Here is a 17,243-nt window from a genome sequence, read left to right on the forward strand (position 1 = left end):
GGAGCCTAATGTCATCATTACGTCCTGTAATCCCAAGATTTTGGGATATTCTGGAGCAAGAGCAGCTCATTTCACAGCCCAGTGCTGGGTGTGCATCACTGGGGCTGGGGGGCTCCTTGCTATGAAACTTTTCATCCACTGCTTGTCTGTTCCCATTGCAGCTTCCAGGGATGGGGCAGCGCTGCTTCTGGACAAGACCAGTGGCAAAGATCCCTGCGTGTGAGGTAAGAGACTTTGCACCCTGCCAGATTTCTGAATGGGGCTGTTTTGGGCCCTCAGTAAGAAGCAGCAGAGCGCTTAGCTGGGTTTATTCCCGGCTTTGCTGCCTGCCACTGTTCCCGTCCTGGCCACAGCACAGTCCTGGCAATTGCGGGTCAGGCTGCGGTGCAGGAACCTTGCCCTGCGCCCGTGAGGAGCAGCGATGGGTGGAGGGAATTCACTGGGAATTCATATTTTCTCTCTTACCTCTTCCCAGCAGGTCTGGGCTCGCTCGGGCAGCGCTGCAGGAGCACCTGGGAGTGTTGGTGTCCCTTTCTGAAGGGACAGAGCCGGGCACAGAGCGGGAGCGCAGCGGTGCCGGCCCGGGACGGAGCCCGGCGGGGGGAACGAGCCCCTTTGCGCTGGCCATGAAATCAGTCATGTGTAGGTTTTTGTCCAGCCCTGGGGGGTGGGGGAAGGAATGTGGGTTGGGCGAAGTCTAGGATTACACCACCGCTGAATTTTTTCCTTCCACACTTTAAATAGCCAGCACCTTTCGGTCCTGCCTTCGCCTCTCCCGCCGCCCGCGCCCCGCCAGCGCCGTCCGCCAGGTAACACCTCTGTCCCCGCTCGCTCTGCCCTGTCCCCCTGTGCCCCTCACCCTGCCGGGGCTGCCCAGAGGTCACGGAGCGTTTTCTGCCTGTTTAATCATTTTCTAGCGTGGCGGGGTCCTCCCAGTCCTTCCTTTGCTGTCAAACGCTTGCCAGTGTTTCTTAGCCCTCTTCGTGTCCCCAGGTGTTTTATAGAGAGGGAGGGGAGAGGTTGAAAGTGCTGATTTGCCCTTTTTTAGCTCTCCTTGGGTAAGGGAGAGTGTAATTTCTTGCCAGTGCCTTTTCTTGCCCTCCCGATGAATAAATGTCAGCGTAAGGCTGGGGCTGGGGGAGCAGCTCTGAGGGCATGGAGTAGGCTTGGGGGCTGGCACTGTGCAGGGAAGGGAAGGTGCCCTCCTTGGCACGAGGTCCTCAGCAATCCCAGCTTTGACACTGGGGACTGGTAAAACCACAATCCTCACTCTTTTTCCTGCAGAACTTGGCAGCCAGCGGGGCATCCTGCCTGGAAGGAGCAGGCTCAACCCTCTGTGTCCTCTTGGAGGTACCTGGGGGAACGTGGGGCAGTGAAGTGGTGCCCACCCGCTCTCTGCTGGTCTTCTCTTAGCACAGATGTGTTTGGAGATGGTGCCAAAGGATCTGAGAGCAGTGCTGTGGGAAGCTCTGCAGGAAATGGGCAGATGTTTGGAAGGGCTTGAGAAAGGCAAGATCCCAGATGCCAATGATTTCTGCACGCTTTATACTGCTGTTAGAAGGATAGCACTGTTCTGAAAATCACCTTTTTATGTAGCCTTGAAGATTGTTGGCAACAGTTGCTGCCATCAGAAGGATAAACTTGCTTTCCTATCATTTCAGGTTCTTCTCTTCCTGTGTCTAGGGCTTCTGTGTGCAGTATCCATCATATGGTCTGTAAAACCAGGCCAGGGCAACAGAAGAGGAAACCCTTATAAAATACCTTGTCAAATATTTGATCCTGCTGTCATTTCCCTCCAGCCCTGTTTTTTACACCTGACACAGCTCCAGCCTGAGCTGCTGGGTCTTTGGTGTAACACTGGGCTTAGAGGATGGGCTTCCAGACACGGGACTGTTTTGAGATGCAGCAATTTAAAATAATGAAACTAATAGTGGCTTTTAAGGACTAGTTTTGAACTCATTAGTGAAAATGCATGTGCACTCTTAGCACAGCAGGAATCTGCATGAGGAGAAAGGGAAGAGCAGTTTGAGATGTGTGTATGCACTTCCTTGCCCCTCTCTTGCCTCCCATGGTCCAAATTTCTGCATCTTTGCGTGGTTTATGCTGAATGTGATGAAGGAAACTCTTTTTGCAGGTGGGATGGATTACAGCGTCCCCGGTGCTGTCAGCAATGGTGAAATGGTGCCCACACACCCTGGCATGGAAAAGGAGAAGGAGGAAGAAGAGGAGGAGGAGCAGACCCTGGAGCGTGGTCAGTGGAACAACAAGCTGGAGTACGTCCTGTCTGTGGCTGGGGAGATCATTGGCCTGGGCAACGTCTGGCGCTTCCCCTACCTCTGCTACAAGAACGGTGGAGGTAAGAGCAGCCAGGGCCAGCACCCCATGATCCCTGCCAGCTCCTCAGCTGTGCCTACGAGTCTGAAGAGAAGGTGCCAACAGGGTACTGCCAGCTGGGCCCCAACCGGGGGCTTGTTTTGAACCCAGTGGGACATGAGTAGCAGTGGGAATATCCCAGGTTTCTGATGGCTGGAGCTGTGCTTCCCTGAGATGGATGGAGCTCTGCTCCTGCTGCTGAAGAGGGAAGGCTGGAAGAGCAGGAAGAGAACTCAGCTTTCTGACCCCTGTGTCTCACTTCAGGCATCGCTTCCTTAAGGAGCATCCTGTGCAGATGGGATGGTGGGAGAGCAGGGAGTGCTGGGAGAGGCCACAGGGCCCCAGTGTCTTTGCAGGCTCTGTGAATAGGAACTTGGGGAACTCTCAGGAATTCTTGGACACAGGTCTTGCTCCTGTCTGTGTCCTTGGAGGGCTGTCCCCTGGCTCCTGGAGGCAGTGATAAAGAGAAGGGGTTTCTCCTGCCTCAGGGAAGAAGTCCAGCACCACTCCTGCCCCACTCCCTTGGCATCTACCAGAGCTGTGGGAGAGGGGAGCCTGCCTCTGATCCCCAGGGAAGGGCTGTGGGAGTGTGGGTGGATGTGGCTGATGCAGGGACAGGGATGCAGGGTGCTGCTGCTGGCACTGGGCTGGGAGCACTCCAGTGTGCTCAGCCCTCCACCCCAGGGCAGCCTGCACTGTGCCCTGGCAGCAGACCTGGGCTTGCTCTGCAGGTGGAGGGTTGCTGCAGGCTGCCACCTTTTAAATGAGAAAAGTATAAAAAATGAAAACACAAAGTTTTTTCTCAAGTTTGGCTCACAGACCTGTGGAGAGAGGGAGCTGCTCTCTGATTAGCTCCTAATTGGGCCCTCCAGAAGGGGAGAGAGAGGGGAAGTGGTGCTTGGCTGGGAGCTGGCAGGGAGTGAGCACTGAGGACCCAGGGCTGAAATCCCCTGGCTTGAGCTTGCAGTGGTCTCATGGGCCTCACTAAACTGCTTTCATCCCAGTGGCATAAAAGAGGATTAAACACTGTTTAGCTACTTTCACGCCGTGCTTTCTTCAGTGCTTGTTTCTTTTCACCAGGTGATCAGGCAGTCTCCTTGCTGAAAAAGGAGAATTTTTCTGCATGTTCTTTTTCTGTGGGAAATGCTTCTTGGCTGCTCATTGAGCTGTGTCTGGTCCCACTGCTGCAACTTTCCATTGATGGGAGCAGGACTTGGAATCCTGTCCAGGCACCCCTTGCCCTGGGTGCCAGGGGAAAGCTCAGGGAGAACTATGGGGAGAGGGGAGCTCCCATGTGAGCCGCAAAGGCAAGACTCAATGGGATTTCTCAGCCTTTTTTCCCTGGAGAAATGGGCCTGAAGCAAAGTCCTGTGAAGCACTAGAGGCTGTGTTGATATTTTAAGTCTCAGGCAGATTTTTCATCTCCAGCCCCTTTTCCATGAAGTTAGAGCAAGGATGGTGCACAGGACTCTTGCATGGTGAGGAGACAGATTCTGTCAGGTTTCTCCTGGGGCAGAGCAGCGTGATGAGGTGGTGCAGGACACAAGGCTGCCTCATGGAACCCAGCCTACCAGAGACAGCACGGATTCAAAACCCTTCTAACACCTAAAGTTAAAACTTCCCAGAGGTTTTTGCCTTATATTCCTTTAGAAATGCTGATCCAGGCACTTGCTTTTCCTATTCTTCTATAAAGATTTATTTAATTTCCAGCCCCAGGTCAATCACAGCCAGCCTACAGCCATTAACTCTTGTGCCAGCACTCCCTTCAGCCTGAGGTAGTTCTGCCTTGCTGGATGCCTCTCTGTCCCTTCTGAACTGTGTGCAGGCAGTGGTGACAACTGCTGGCAGCTCTGCTTTGCCTAAATCAAGTCTCTTCAAGAAATGGTATCTGCAAAATCTGAGTTATTTAAAATCTGAGTTATATTTACTCTTCCTTTCTTTGGGGGTGTATTCGCATTACACATTTAATGCTCAATGCATGACACCAAAGCCCTACAAAGTAGAGGAAAACAACAAAGAAGAGGAAAAAATTGTTCTTGGTGTGCTTGTTTGGTCTTGCTTTCACCTGCAGTGGCAGGGCCAGGCTCTCTCTGGAAAGGCTGGCCCCACTGATTGGGAAATACCAGCAACTGGGAAAATCCTACACGTGTGTCCACCTGTAGCTGGGTCACCAAAAGTGGATTCAGCCCCAAAAGTGGGTTCAGGGTTTATAGGCCCAAATCAGTAAGTCAAAGTGACTTGATAATATTTTTAGCACAGAAACACCTGGATCTGATGGCACACAGCCCGACCAGCAGGGGCCAGGGTTTGGCCAGAGCTCAGGCCCCAGCTGGGAGAGTTTTCCCCTAAAATACCCTACAAACAAGCCTCTGTTCTTGGCACTTGGGAAAGCTGCTTAAAATGATACATTTCTTGCAGATAACTACTCAAGGTTTTACAGAGCTAGTATAAGTGTCTTTATTATTTATTTTTAGCTGAATAATACTGGTGGTGTTAATCACACAGTGCCCAGGATTCATCCTCTGTGTCAGCTCTCACTGGGGTCTGTTGCTCAGCACACCAATCTTCCCACCAGGGATGTGAGGGGCTTAGGGCAGATTGCAGAGACACGTCTCTACAGATTTTTCCTTCTCTCCACCATAATTCTGTGCTATTTCACAGCCTATAATGTCAGGACCCTCCTGAAACCTTCCTGAAATTCGAGATAACCGCAAGTTAGGGGACAGGCTAGACTGCAGGCTGCACATAAAGGAAAACTGGGCTGGAAAACTTGACTTGCTGCCTCAGAGACCTCTCCTGGAGTTTAGTTAAATACAAACTTTTATATGACCACAATCTTTCTTGGAAACAGGCTTGATTTTCATGATGAGCTGATTTTGTGCAAGCTGGGAGTTGAGAGGATGGTGTTAAGACAAAGGAATCTTACAGAAACTGTTTCCTACTATGCAAGAGTCTGGTGCACCATCCTTGCTCCTACCTCATGGAAAGGGGGCCAGGGATGAAAAATCTGCCTGTAACTTCAAATTCCTCACAGCCTCCAGTGCTTCACATTTCCCCTGCCATTTGCCTTCACCAATTTTTATTTACAGCATATGGGCACATGTGCATTGTTCCTGCAGGGCTGCCAGGTATCACAGAATCACTGAGATTAGAAAAGGCCTCTAAGATCATGGAGTCAAACCATTAAACCAGCACCCCTTTCAGCTCCTCTTTGTCCACAGGGAGCTGCCAAGGTGCCTTCCCTCTCTGTTTTGTTTATGCTTTTTTGTTTTTTTGTAAGAAGAGGGGCCTGTGGGTCTGTACCTGGCTGAGATGAGCACAGGGTGGGAATCCCAGCCAGTCCCCAAAGTGCCCTTTCCCTTTCCCAGCCCCTGCATGCTAGCTAAGCTTCTTAATGAAATCTCCTGGGTTCTGAATTGTGCACCAGGATTGTGATTTTCCCTACACCCTTACTGAGCTGAGCCCAAAGCCAGTGAGCATCCCACAGGCAGGATGCAGGGAAAACACAATTGGTGCCTGGCAGGGCTGCCACCTCTTCTCCTGCATATCCTCTGAGCCCAGCACAGGCGAGATGCTGCTCTCTGCCTGAGTCTCCCTCTTTCCTGACCTGTGTCCCTGCCTTTCAGCACAGCTCCAGTGGCACATGATGGGCATGCACCATCTTGTGGGGCTGTCTCCTGTGCTCTGTGGGGTAAAGGCCATCACTGCAATTAACACTAGCCTGGGGTAATCAAAAGCTTGAAGCATTTAATCTCTTCCTGCCTGTTCCATGACAGGGCTTGAATGGGAGGGCAGCCCTGGCTGCTGCTGTGAGGTGCATGCTTTCCTGCACTGTTTGCTTTTCCTTTGCCTGTCTGCTGCTTTTTGCCAAGCAAATGACTGAGCAACCCCACAAACTGGGCAAAAGTGTCAGTCTCCATGTGCTCCTCAGAGCCTCCGTTCTGCCATCCATGGGTTTGTCAAGTGCACATTGATTATTTCACAATAATCAATGTGAAAGTTGGAATGTCTTTACAGCAGTGTTCTTTTGTATTTCCATACAGTTATTCACAACTTTCTTCTCCAGTCTTTGAACATATTGAATTATTCATGCAATCACATCACTCCAGGAGATGAAATGTGAGGAAATTTCTTTTTCCATGGCATCCTGTCTGTGATCTTCCAATCTCCAGGCTGTCCCACTCAGGAGGAACTTGCCTGGTGACTGCCTGGAGACAGCCTGACCTCAGTCCCCACATGGGGCTTATTTTTCTATCTGCCAGGTGCCTTCTTCATCCCCTACCTCATCTTCCTCTTCACCTGTGGGATCCCAGTGTTCCTGCTGGAGACGGCGCTGGGGCAGTACACGAGCCAGGGAGGGGTGACGGCCTGGCGCAGGATCTGCCCCCTCTTTGAAGGTGAGAGGGGGGAGCTGGGAGGGCACAGGGAGGTGGGGACACCCTGGGACACCGAGGGCATGAGCAGAGATGTGTTTCCTCCTTGTTATGCACCTCCACACATCCCCTGCCCATCTGCCTGAGAGGACCACTGGCTACCCCATTTGGGTCACCTTCACCCAACAGTTGTCACTGTTACATCCCATCCCAGTTTCCTTCTTCATGGCAAGGAGCTTTGTGACAAATCAAGGTTGTCCTCTAAGAGGTAAATGGGGAAAATGCTTCTGGTGATTATGAGGAACCTAAAGCATGCTGCTGTTGTTTTTTTAAGTCAATGCTCTGTCATCTCTGTGAGTTTGCAGGTTGTGTAAAACCTTACTAGTGGAGGTGTCAGCTCTCTTAATGAATTGTCAGTAGTCAGATCCTCTACTTCTAGCAGAGTTTCATCACAGTTATCCAGCCTCAAGCCACTTTCTTTGATTTCTCTGAAAGTCACAGTTGCCTCCTCTTCATATGCCAAAACCTTTGGATGCTTCTCCAACATCTCCCAGAGAAGGTGTGCAGTGCCAATAAAAGAACTTCTCAAATAAAGATGAAAAGGGGAAGTGAAAATTATTAGAAAATGAATTTTGTTAGAAGAGATGTGACTCAGTGGGTACCACACCATGGTATGTTTCTGCCCCTTTGGGTGATGTTCCAACCATAAGCTGTCCAGCATCCCTCCCATTGCCAAAATGCACTCAAAATGCAGAGCAGCAGGCACAAACACTGGGTGAGCAGGTCCCACAGGGAATCCTGTTCCAAAGGGAATCCATGAGGGTCACCTGCCCTTGGGGCTCCCTTTCTGCAGGAATCGGCTACGCCTCACAGGTCATCGTCATACTGCTGAACTTCTACTACATCATTGTCCTGGCCTGGGCCTTGTTTTATCTCTTCAGTTCCTTCACCATTGACCTCCCCTGGGGCAGCTGTGACCACGAGTGGAACACAGGTGGGTGTGGAGCCCTCTCCCTGTTCTCCAGCAGATCCCACTGAGGGAAACCTGCTACTGCCCAGGGCCAAGCCTCAGGAGAGTTCTTGTTCCTGTGTGGGTGGGATTTAGGTTTGGGGTGCTGGGTCACTGCAGTGCTGTTGGCATTTTGTGGGAGATGCTTTGCTGGTCTCAGTCTTTGCTAGAGAAGCACCAGTGCAGTGCAGTGGTGACCTCCCTGGTGACTCCTGCTCTGGGCTCCAGCAAACATGGGTGCCCTCCTTCTTGGCATCTTTCAATCCTCTTGGTCTGTGTGTTTCTCTGGTTGTTCTTCTGTGGTTCTGTTCAGCCTTTCCATGGAAGGGGTTTCTTTCTGTGCATCCTTGGGACTATAACTTGTCCCAGAGTCAATGCCAGGGAGTCTCAACACTGTGGATGGACAGGGAGGGATTTTTCAGATCCTCTGGTACTCCAGGCATTGCTGCTTACAGTTCTTGTTTCCCTGGGCCTTTCCCACAGAGAACTGCATGGAGTTACAGAAGGCAAACTCGACCTTCAATGTGACCAGTGAAAACGCCACGTCCCCTGTCATCGAGTTCTGGGAGTAAGTAAAGGACAGGCCTGAACACCCCTTCCCTCTCAGATATTTCCCTGAGCAAGGAACAAACTGCAGTAGCACATCCCATAAACCCAACCTTGTTAGAAGAGGACACAAAAGAGGAAGCTGAGCAGGTCAGAGTGAAGGCTCTCAGGGGCAGCCCTGTCAGCCAAGGTTAACTTCACTGCACCCAGGGTGTTGCTCTGGATCTGTGCTGGCCTGCCTCAGAGCCACCTGATTTTGTCCTTCTCTGATGCTGTGTCCCTGTCCCTCTGGACCTTTTGGCCTTTTTTTGTCCCTGTCCCTCTGGACCTTTTGGCCTTTTTGCTCTCACTGACCTCTTTCCTTTGAATCCATGCTGCTGTGTGACACCAGCGTGCTCCCAGGAGGCTCTGGCATGGTGGGCAGTGACTTTTGTATGTGCACTGTCTTATCTCAAAAATAGAAAAAGGAGTGATGTCCTCAGTATAGGGTGACTAATATGCAAGTTAAGCTGAGGAGAGAAACTCACCAAAATTGAAATGAAATGCTAGGGTCAGACAACTTCACACTGAAATTTGGTCCCTTGTGTTCATTGTTTTCTCCTCTTGTTAGTTACCCTGGGGTCCAGAGTAGCTTTATGTCTGTCACAAAGGCTTAGGGTGTTGGCTTGGGATCCCTGATGGTCCAGCTAAGCTCTGAGCCCTGGCTGAATGGCTGCAGGTAACTCCTGTGCTGCCTCCATGCATTTCCCTTGTGTGTTTGGGTGGATGGAGGGCTCTGTCCCTGCCTGCCCTCAGGGGGGATGGAGCGCACACACAGCACCCAAAAGGCCTCCTCAGCTCAGCACAGGGACATTGCTTTTAAACTCCAAAGTTGGAAAAATTTTATATTTGTCTCCTGTGCTCTCCCTCTGTCTGTTGCTCACAGGTGATTAAATGGGGGCCTGCCTTAGGCTGCTTTTCCTGGGGCTGAACACTGGAAAATTCATTGTTTCTACCACTGCTGTGGCCATCCCTGTGTTACTGGGGAGTAAGCAGCATGGGACTGGAAATTTCCACTGTCCATTGCTTCTGTTCCTTCTGTTTCCACTGTCTGCAGCATCTGCTCCTGCTGTCCCAGGGCAGGGAGGTAGGAGGCCAGCATTTCTTTGAGGAGCTCTGACCTGCCAGTGAGGTGATCACACACTCCACAGGTCTCTTCCCAGTTAGTTCCAGTCCAGTGGCACCCTTTGCACTGGTTAGAGTCCACATCCTCAGAAGCAGGCAAAGAGCAGCGTGACAAAGCGTATCTGAGAGTGCACTGTGGTTTTTCCAACCCTTCTCCCACCCCCTCAAACTGCTGCAAGGCTGTGGGGCAGGGAGGACAGCAGAGTGCCTTAGGCATGGGTTCTCCAGCAGCACTTTTATTTTGGGGTAATTGCTGTCTTTTGCAGCAGGGTGGACACTGCTGGTTGCTGGGCTCCAGTGTTGTGCAAATCCCTCTCAGGCTTGGGTTTCTGGGACTGAACCCTGGGGTTTCACACTCAGGTTCAACTGTGAGGTGTAGGAGATTGAGGAGGATGAGTCCTTACTTTTGTAAGTGATGAGGAAGATTTGACACACACATGGCATGGAAAGGCTGTTATTATCTGACCTCATTTGTACCAAGGTCCACATAGCCAGGATTTTATCTCCACACTGGCTGTGAGAGGACGATCTAGGCGGCCTCTTCTTGTTGGGGAAGATGAAACAGGAAAGCTTTATAAATATGACTGTTTGGCAAAAGGTTATCTTCTGACTGTGCAGTGGGGATTATGGTGGTGGTGGCTGGGTCTTAGTCCCAGAATGGGATGCTGTGCTGCTCTGTGTCCTGAGGGCTGCCTCAGAAGAGTCCAGTGTGCTAGGGAGAAGGGGTTGGACAGCGTTGCTTTTTGGGTGGTCCTGATGGATTCTGCATGGTAAGTGCAGTGTACCCCTGACTTTGAGGATTGCAGCCTGTCAGAAAAGTAGATGAACTTTGTGTGTCCATGGCTGGCAGGATTTTTCAGAGAAGGCCACAGCTTAATTTCTCTGAGGCCTTCAGCTTAGACCTGGACCTTGTTAGTAAGACAGCTTTTCTCCCCAAAACCATCAGGCACTAAGGAGGTGAGAACCAGCATGGTGTTGGGAATATTAGTGGCCAGCATCAGTGACTCCTGCATGTTTCTTTGCTTCCCCCCAATGCAGGAGGCGAGTGCTAAAGATTTCTGATGGCATCCAGCACCTGGGTGGTCTCCGCTGGGAGCTGGCTCTGTGTCTGCTGCTGGCTTGGATCATCTGCTACTTCTGCATCTGGAAAGGGGTCAAGTCCACGGGCAAGGTGAGTCCTTGGTTCTGGTCAAGCCTCTTGGTCACAGCACTGGTTCTGCTCACCTTTCACAGGTTCAGAGAGGTCCTTGAGGTCCCCTGGGAACCACTGGCTGCATAAGCCGGTGGGAGCCTGTAGGGCTCAGTGTGCAGCAGGAGTGTGAGCCAGGCTCTGTGGCTTTGGGTAGGAAAGGATGGGAGCACTGAGGCATCTCAGAGCATCAATTTCCAAGGTGTATATCCCCATCTAGTCCCTCTCCATCCACAGGCTGAGGAGACCCTGCAGTCTTCCTCTGTCTGGGGTGGTTGCATGTTCCCTTCCTTCCCACCACAGCATGAGCAAGCAGCATGTTTTTGCCTCTGCTGGCAAATCTTCAAAATCATTCAATATAAAAAAAGGTAACCATGATGGCCCCAAAGCCCTCTCTGCCTCAGCACCATAGGAGCTTCTTTTTATGCTTTCTGTTTGTCCCAACTCTTCCTACAGTTGCTCATGTTCTCCAGCAGTAAAGGTCTCACTTTTCTATCCCCACACTAGTCACCCCAGAGTTATTTCTTTTAATGTTTTTGGGAAAAACTGGTGTTGCTGTCCAGCTCCATTCCATGCTGTCTGTTACAGAGTGTGCCACTCTGATTTGCACTGACCCCATGACTTAGTTTCTGCCACTGCCTCCTGACCCCATTCCCAGCTAGCTTTGTCTGGAGCCAGCAAGAACAGATGGAAATGAAAAGGTTTTGTGTATTTCCTAAATGGTGTCTTCTCTGCATGTCTTGAACAAGCCATCATGTGTGATGGGGTGTAAACTTTAGCTGTACCCATTTCTACCAAGTGGATGGCATTGGATGTTAGTAGTTTCTCTTGCTTCCAGAATGGTCTGGGATTATGGAACATGACAGGCAAATCAAGCAGCTTGCAAGGATGATATTTTCTGGTTTCCATGGAGTAAAATTAGAAGAAAAGAGCAACTGCTTGCTGTGGTGGCCTGGTAAAAGAAAACAGAGGCAGTCTAATAACAGCAAATATGATACAAAGATACAGCAAATGTAGTGTGGGAAGTCTTGATAACAAATTCCATCTATTTTAGATACAAGTTCTCAGTCAAATGCAAGTGATTTTTAGCAAAAAATACTAGTGATGGAGAGATCTTGAAACCTTTCAGTGAAACAAGTGTCCATAGATTTATCAACCCTCCATGTATTTCATAATCTGACTAAAAGGATGGCTGCAGGAATATAACCCCACTGGGAAAGAAATATTCCTTAATTCTGAGGATTTGCCTGTGGAGGGTCAGCACCCTGAGCTGAAATCGCCCTACTCAGACCAGCAGTGGTTCTCATCCTCCTGCACAGGGCCTGCCTGACCCCAGGAGCACTCCCACAGGCAGGAGGTTGTCACAGATGGAACCACTTTGCAGAGGCATGTGGATCAGATTCAAATAAAACCCTGGATGTTGTTGACCAGCATGTGACAGAACGATCACACTGATCCCGGCAAGGTTCCTAGTGATGTAAGTGCTAACAATGCCCAAAAAATAAAAAATATTGGGTCTGAGCCAAACACTGAGTAATATCTCATTGGATCCAGATGTTCCTATTGTTAGAAGTTTGGCAATATTAATCCAGCAAAGCATTCTCCAAATTCAGGTCTCTGGTGTCGGTGGAGGTGTGAGTGGCTGTGGAGTGAAAAGCTTAACACAGTAATTCACACAGGCTGTAAAGCAATAGGATGTTACCAAAATATGAATCCAAATCACATGCCAGACAACTACCAGTTTGTACCCTGAGCTCCTAAAACTGATGTTATTTAGAGATTAGAGATGCAACCTGGCATCCTGGAAGAATGTGCACTAAGGTTCAATGACAATGAGTTGTTTTTATGAATTTTGTTTTTAATCTTGCTTTCATGGGCTGAGAAAGGTTAGACTTGCATCCCATTATTTCCTAAAGGAAGACTTTGGTTGTGTGGTAAATACAGTGATGATGGTTAAACTTGCAGGACCTGCAGATTTGATTTACTGTCACTGTGCAGCTCTAAATCAGAAGCTCCTTGAAAATTTGAGACTAGGAGGAATTTACTTGCTGAAGGATCCTGTACTTGGTTTCTACAGTGTTCAGGATGCAGATTCAGAGGGACTGGGATGAACCTGCTCCAGGTATCTCAGGCAATCCACAGCCTCAGCAAGGAGGTATTTTTCACTGATCTCTGTGTCAGTGTTATCATAGATACATAGAACAGGGCACATGAAATGCATAAATAGAGATGATAGTCTAGTATTGGGTTTTTTCAAGGATGGGAAGTCTTTCAATCCTCTCCTACAAAATGAAACTGAATGACTGGAAGGTGTGTCCTGACTTGGGGAAGGACTCACAGAATCAGGTGCTTTGGACATTGCTTTATTCAGATGGAGTCTACCAGAAAACAAAATCTGATTTTGAATTACTGCTCAGATCATAAAGATTACCTAGGGGCAGACCAGAAGTGGTCACACTGTCCAGGGAAACCATATGCTCGTTTTCAGCAGGATGTCCCCTAACACAGAAATGGCCAAAGATGAGTCACAGCCTGTGACTCCCACTAAGAGATAGTGGGCTTTGGGATTTTAAAGCAACTTATTCTGGATGGATGGGCAGGTGTGAGAAACAGGTTACTTCACATCATTACATTTTGCACTTTCTCCAGAGATGAGCTCTCCAGTGCACAACTGCCAGAGCTGAGAAAAGAGCTGTAGGGTAGCATTCAGGTGAAGCGTGCTGATGCAAGTCCTTGCTCAGCACGTCCACACAGGAAAAATCCTGAAGAAGAAACATTTCCTTTTTTGGCCTAGCATGATAATGAACAACTTCTTGTCAAGGTGGCCAATAATTCTTTAAGGGGTGGAAGCAGTGCAAAAGGATTATTCACATTACTTGAATTGTTGAGGAGGTTGCATGAGCTCTCAATATCAGTTTGTGTGGGAAACAGACTGCAATGTGGTGTCATTGTGTCACTGTCATGCTACAGCAGTTAGCCTGAACAGTCCTGAAAGCACCCTGGTAGTCCCCAAACTGAGTGTCACATTTACCAGAGGTAGAGAAGTCCCTGAAAGGATTATCTGATGCTGGTTTTCCCCAAGGGATGTAGCTCCTTTGCTAGGGAAAAGTGCTTTTAACCCTACCTGAGTGTGTCTGCATTTCTCATGGGGCTAGTGACACAAAAAGCAAGAGGACATGTGTTCAAGTATCAATGCAGGGTGCATCAAGGCAGGGAATAAAGAGCCTTGATTCCATGACTCAGAAGGCTGAACAAATGTTGTATTTAGCTATATTATATTACACTATACTAAAGAAAAACCTGTGACCCTTTCAGACAGTCACAACACAGCTTTGACCTAATTGGTCAATCAGTCCAAACAACGATGACCAGAGTCCAATTAACAAATCCCCTTTGGTAAACAATCTCCATAACACATTCCACATGTGCCAAACAACAGGAGCAGCAAGTAGGGATAAGACTTGTTTTCTCTTCTCTCTCTGAGCTTTCTCACTGCCTTCCCCAGGAAAAACCCTGGGAGAGAGAATTATGTCTATCTCTATTGAGAGAATGTGAATACCACATTCAAGGTCCTGTTTGGGTCTGCATCCCAGACAGGATGGCAATTTAGTGGCAATTCTGAGACTTGCAGCCCTGCTCTGAAATGCCCATGATTTGGTCACTGCATTGGGAAGGGCTGGGCACACCCCCTTTGTTCTAGCTCTGAGCTGGGGACCCCCAGCATTGTCCCTGGTGGTCCTTCAGTGGCAGTCATGTTTCAAGGTGTTACCTGCAGACCCCTTCATCCTTGCCATTAAATGCTGTGGAGAAGAGACTGTGTGGCACTCAGACTTTATTTAGAGTAGGGATGTGAAGGTGGATGCTGGGGACAGCTCCTTCCCTGATGCATGTAGATATTACACCACTGGCTTCAGAAGACCCACTCTGAGTCCAACCTGCTGACAGCCTGGCTCAGGGTCTGGATTGCTCTAGGACTAGAAAGATTTTCTCTGGCTCCAGGCACGCAATGGCATGTCATACATTTCCTGAGTGCATTTTAAAACATGTTTCTTTCTCCTGCAGGAGACAGCATGGTGCTCAGCAAAGCAGCCTGACCTATTCCCAGGCCAGGGGTCAGTGCTGTGCTGCTGGCTGGCACCGTGTGCTCTGGCCCATGCTGTTCTCTCACACTTGTCCCTTCCTGCTCCTCCCAGGTGGTATATTTCACTGCCACGTTCCCGTACGTCATGCTGATTGTTCTGCTCATCAGGGGAGTCTCCTTACCTGGGGCAGCCCAGGGAATCCTCTTTTACCTTTATCCAGACATCAGTCGCCTTGGAGACCCTCAGGTAAGGTGGAAGGGGGGGGGGATGAATGGTGAAGCTGTGCTTCCATGGATTCCTTTGGCAGCCCTCACTCTCTCTTTTGGTTTTCCTACTCTTTTTCTTCTAATTTCTACTTTCTGACCCCTCTTTTGCCCCTCTGTGGCTGTAAGGCAGAGCTGTGATACTGATGTCTTTTCTGATAGTCCCTGCTCTCTTGCCCTCCAGGGCTGTTTTCCTGTCTGAGTTAAGTCTGAATTGCTCAGGCATATGGGCAGTGGGATTTAATCCTTTCTCCTGAGTGGTGCAAGCTATCCCTTCCTTTCCTGAGGAGGCTTCTCTGCTGTGGAGCTGGACAGTGCATGGGGTGCCCCTCTGTATTGTGCTTGTGGGGATGAGCCCTGCTCCTGGCACTCGTGCTCCATCTCCCTTGGGAAGCATGCTGGGTGCATGGATGGTGGGAGCCATGGCATGCTGCAGCAGCAGTCCCTGGGACCTGGCTGCCTTTCTCTCCTTCCCATCCCTGGTGAGAAATTCCTGCCTGTTTGACAGGCGGGTCAGCGCCCGACTGCTGCTTTTAATCTCTTTGGGACAAGTTCTTCCATGTTAAATCCTGGCTCCAGCTGAGCTACTGTACCAGCCTTTGTGTGAAGGTGTTTCCAAAGGAGATTAAAGGGTGCCTGCCTGGAAAATAGGCCAGCAAAACCCTTGGTAACCCTATTAACTCTTTCTGGTCTAGCACCACTGCTAAGTTACTTTTGCAATTGGGAACATAAGTGCTGATGGATGTATGGCAGGAGCTGCTGCTCCATCAGCATGGAGGTGCAGAAAAGCATGGAAGGGTGAGAACAGGTCTGTGTTTGCTGTGACTGTGTCTCTGCACTGATGAAGTGCAAGAGGCTTTGAAATGAAACAATATTTTTGAATGGTGCTCCTTCTCTCATGAAAAGTCCTGTTGTTACCGTGGCTGTGTTGCCCAGGGGACTGAACTAAGCCACCTCAGGCGTGACATGGCTGGTTCTAGCTGTGTCCTCATTAGGCCTGTCCTGGCAAACCATTTCAATTGCAGCCTGTGCTTTAGAAGCGGATCTTCCTTCCAGCCTAGAAAATGCTGGTGGAAAGGCAGAGTAACCCTTCAAAGTAAGAGAATGGCTCTGAACAAGGGGAGGAAAACTCTGCTGAACCAAGGGAGGAAAACTTGCTTCTCCCCCCATTCCACACTCCCTGATGAATGCTTTACTTCTGAGAGAGAAAAGCAGGATTTGGCATCGATGGTTGCCTTCCTCTAGCAGGTTTTAATCATCCTACTGAGCCATGTAGCAGGGCTTGAGTCTTCTCTTGTGTCTTCCCATCAGAGAGGGAAAGGTTTGTGCCCCAAGCCCCACATGTGTGTGTGGCTGTGCCCTCCTGTGTCTGTGCAGGAACTGTGGTGTGAGTCGTGCCAGCCCATGGGGACCAAGCTGATTAGAATTAATTTGTGCTCACAGGACAGTGAGCTGTAATTGTTTACCAGCAGTTCTGTACTGCCTTGAAAAATGGAATATTCCTTAGTGCTAGGGAAAGGATTTTGGAAATTAAAAAAAAAAGACCTCTCCAATCTAAGCCTTATGAGAAGGCATCTCAAGGGGAGGTTTAACAAAGGGCAAACAATATGCAAGGAGACAAAATCAAAGTTCCTCTAAAGTATATGAAAAACTACGTGAAAAGAGGGGATGAATTATTTATCAGATTCTACCAAGGGAGCAGCAACAGCTGAGATGTGATTAAATGTCAGAATATCAGGCTGGTGTGTGGAAATCATTGCTTTTCACCTGCCAAGTGACCTTGGACAGAACTGGGAAATCCTGTCTATGAGAGCTCAGTTGAGCTGATTGGTAATGGTCTCTTCTGGCTGTGAAGTGCCCTAAATCTTCCTGCATCTTCATCTCCTCAATCTGAAATGCCTATAATTAAAATGGTAAATGAATTGCAGTTGATAGGTAGATCAGACCATACAGAGAGCTGCCAAACCAAGGTGTTGAATAAGGAAGGCCAGTTATGCTTAAATATGAGCAGATAACAGCAAAATTCTATTTTGAACTGCATGTCCCTACAGAAAAAAAAAAAAAAAACGAGCTCATAGCTCATTTTCTTAATATGTATATTATTTAATATTATGATGTTAGCATGTCAGTCATAACTAGGCCCAAAGTGTTTTCTCACTCCTTGACTGCATTGCTGTGCTCCAGATGTGTTTCACAGTGAGGACCAACAGAGGGTCTTGGAGTCATCCTCCATTTGTACTTTTT

General features: G+C 49.2%; 1 protein-coding gene across 1 annotated transcript in view; it reads left to right on the top strand.

Moving 5' to 3' along the window:
- The first annotated feature begins 744 nt into the window (after positions 1-744).
- The window catches only part of LOC135459909 (sodium- and chloride-dependent GABA transporter 2), a 31,644-nt gene continuing 15,145 nt past the window's right edge, over positions 745-17,243 (top strand). The window contains exons 1-7 of the mRNA XM_064736378.1: positions 745-809; positions 2,135-2,356; positions 6,636-6,770; positions 7,600-7,740; positions 8,239-8,323; positions 10,504-10,636; positions 14,848-14,982. Of these exons, the coding sequence (XP_064592448.1) occupies positions 2,140-2,356; positions 6,636-6,770; positions 7,600-7,740; positions 8,239-8,323; positions 10,504-10,636; positions 14,848-14,982 (846 nt within the window). The 5' untranslated portion in view covers positions 745-809; positions 2,135-2,139. The remainder of the gene's footprint in view (positions 810-2,134; positions 2,357-6,635; positions 6,771-7,599; positions 7,741-8,238; positions 8,324-10,503; positions 10,637-14,847; positions 14,983-17,243) is intronic.

This window comes from Zonotrichia leucophrys, chromosome 1A, assembly GCF_028769735.1.
Source record: "Zonotrichia leucophrys gambelii isolate GWCS_2022_RI chromosome 1A, RI_Zleu_2.0, whole genome shotgun sequence".
Taxonomy (NCBI): Eukaryota; Metazoa; Chordata; class Aves; order Passeriformes; family Passerellidae; genus Zonotrichia; species Zonotrichia leucophrys.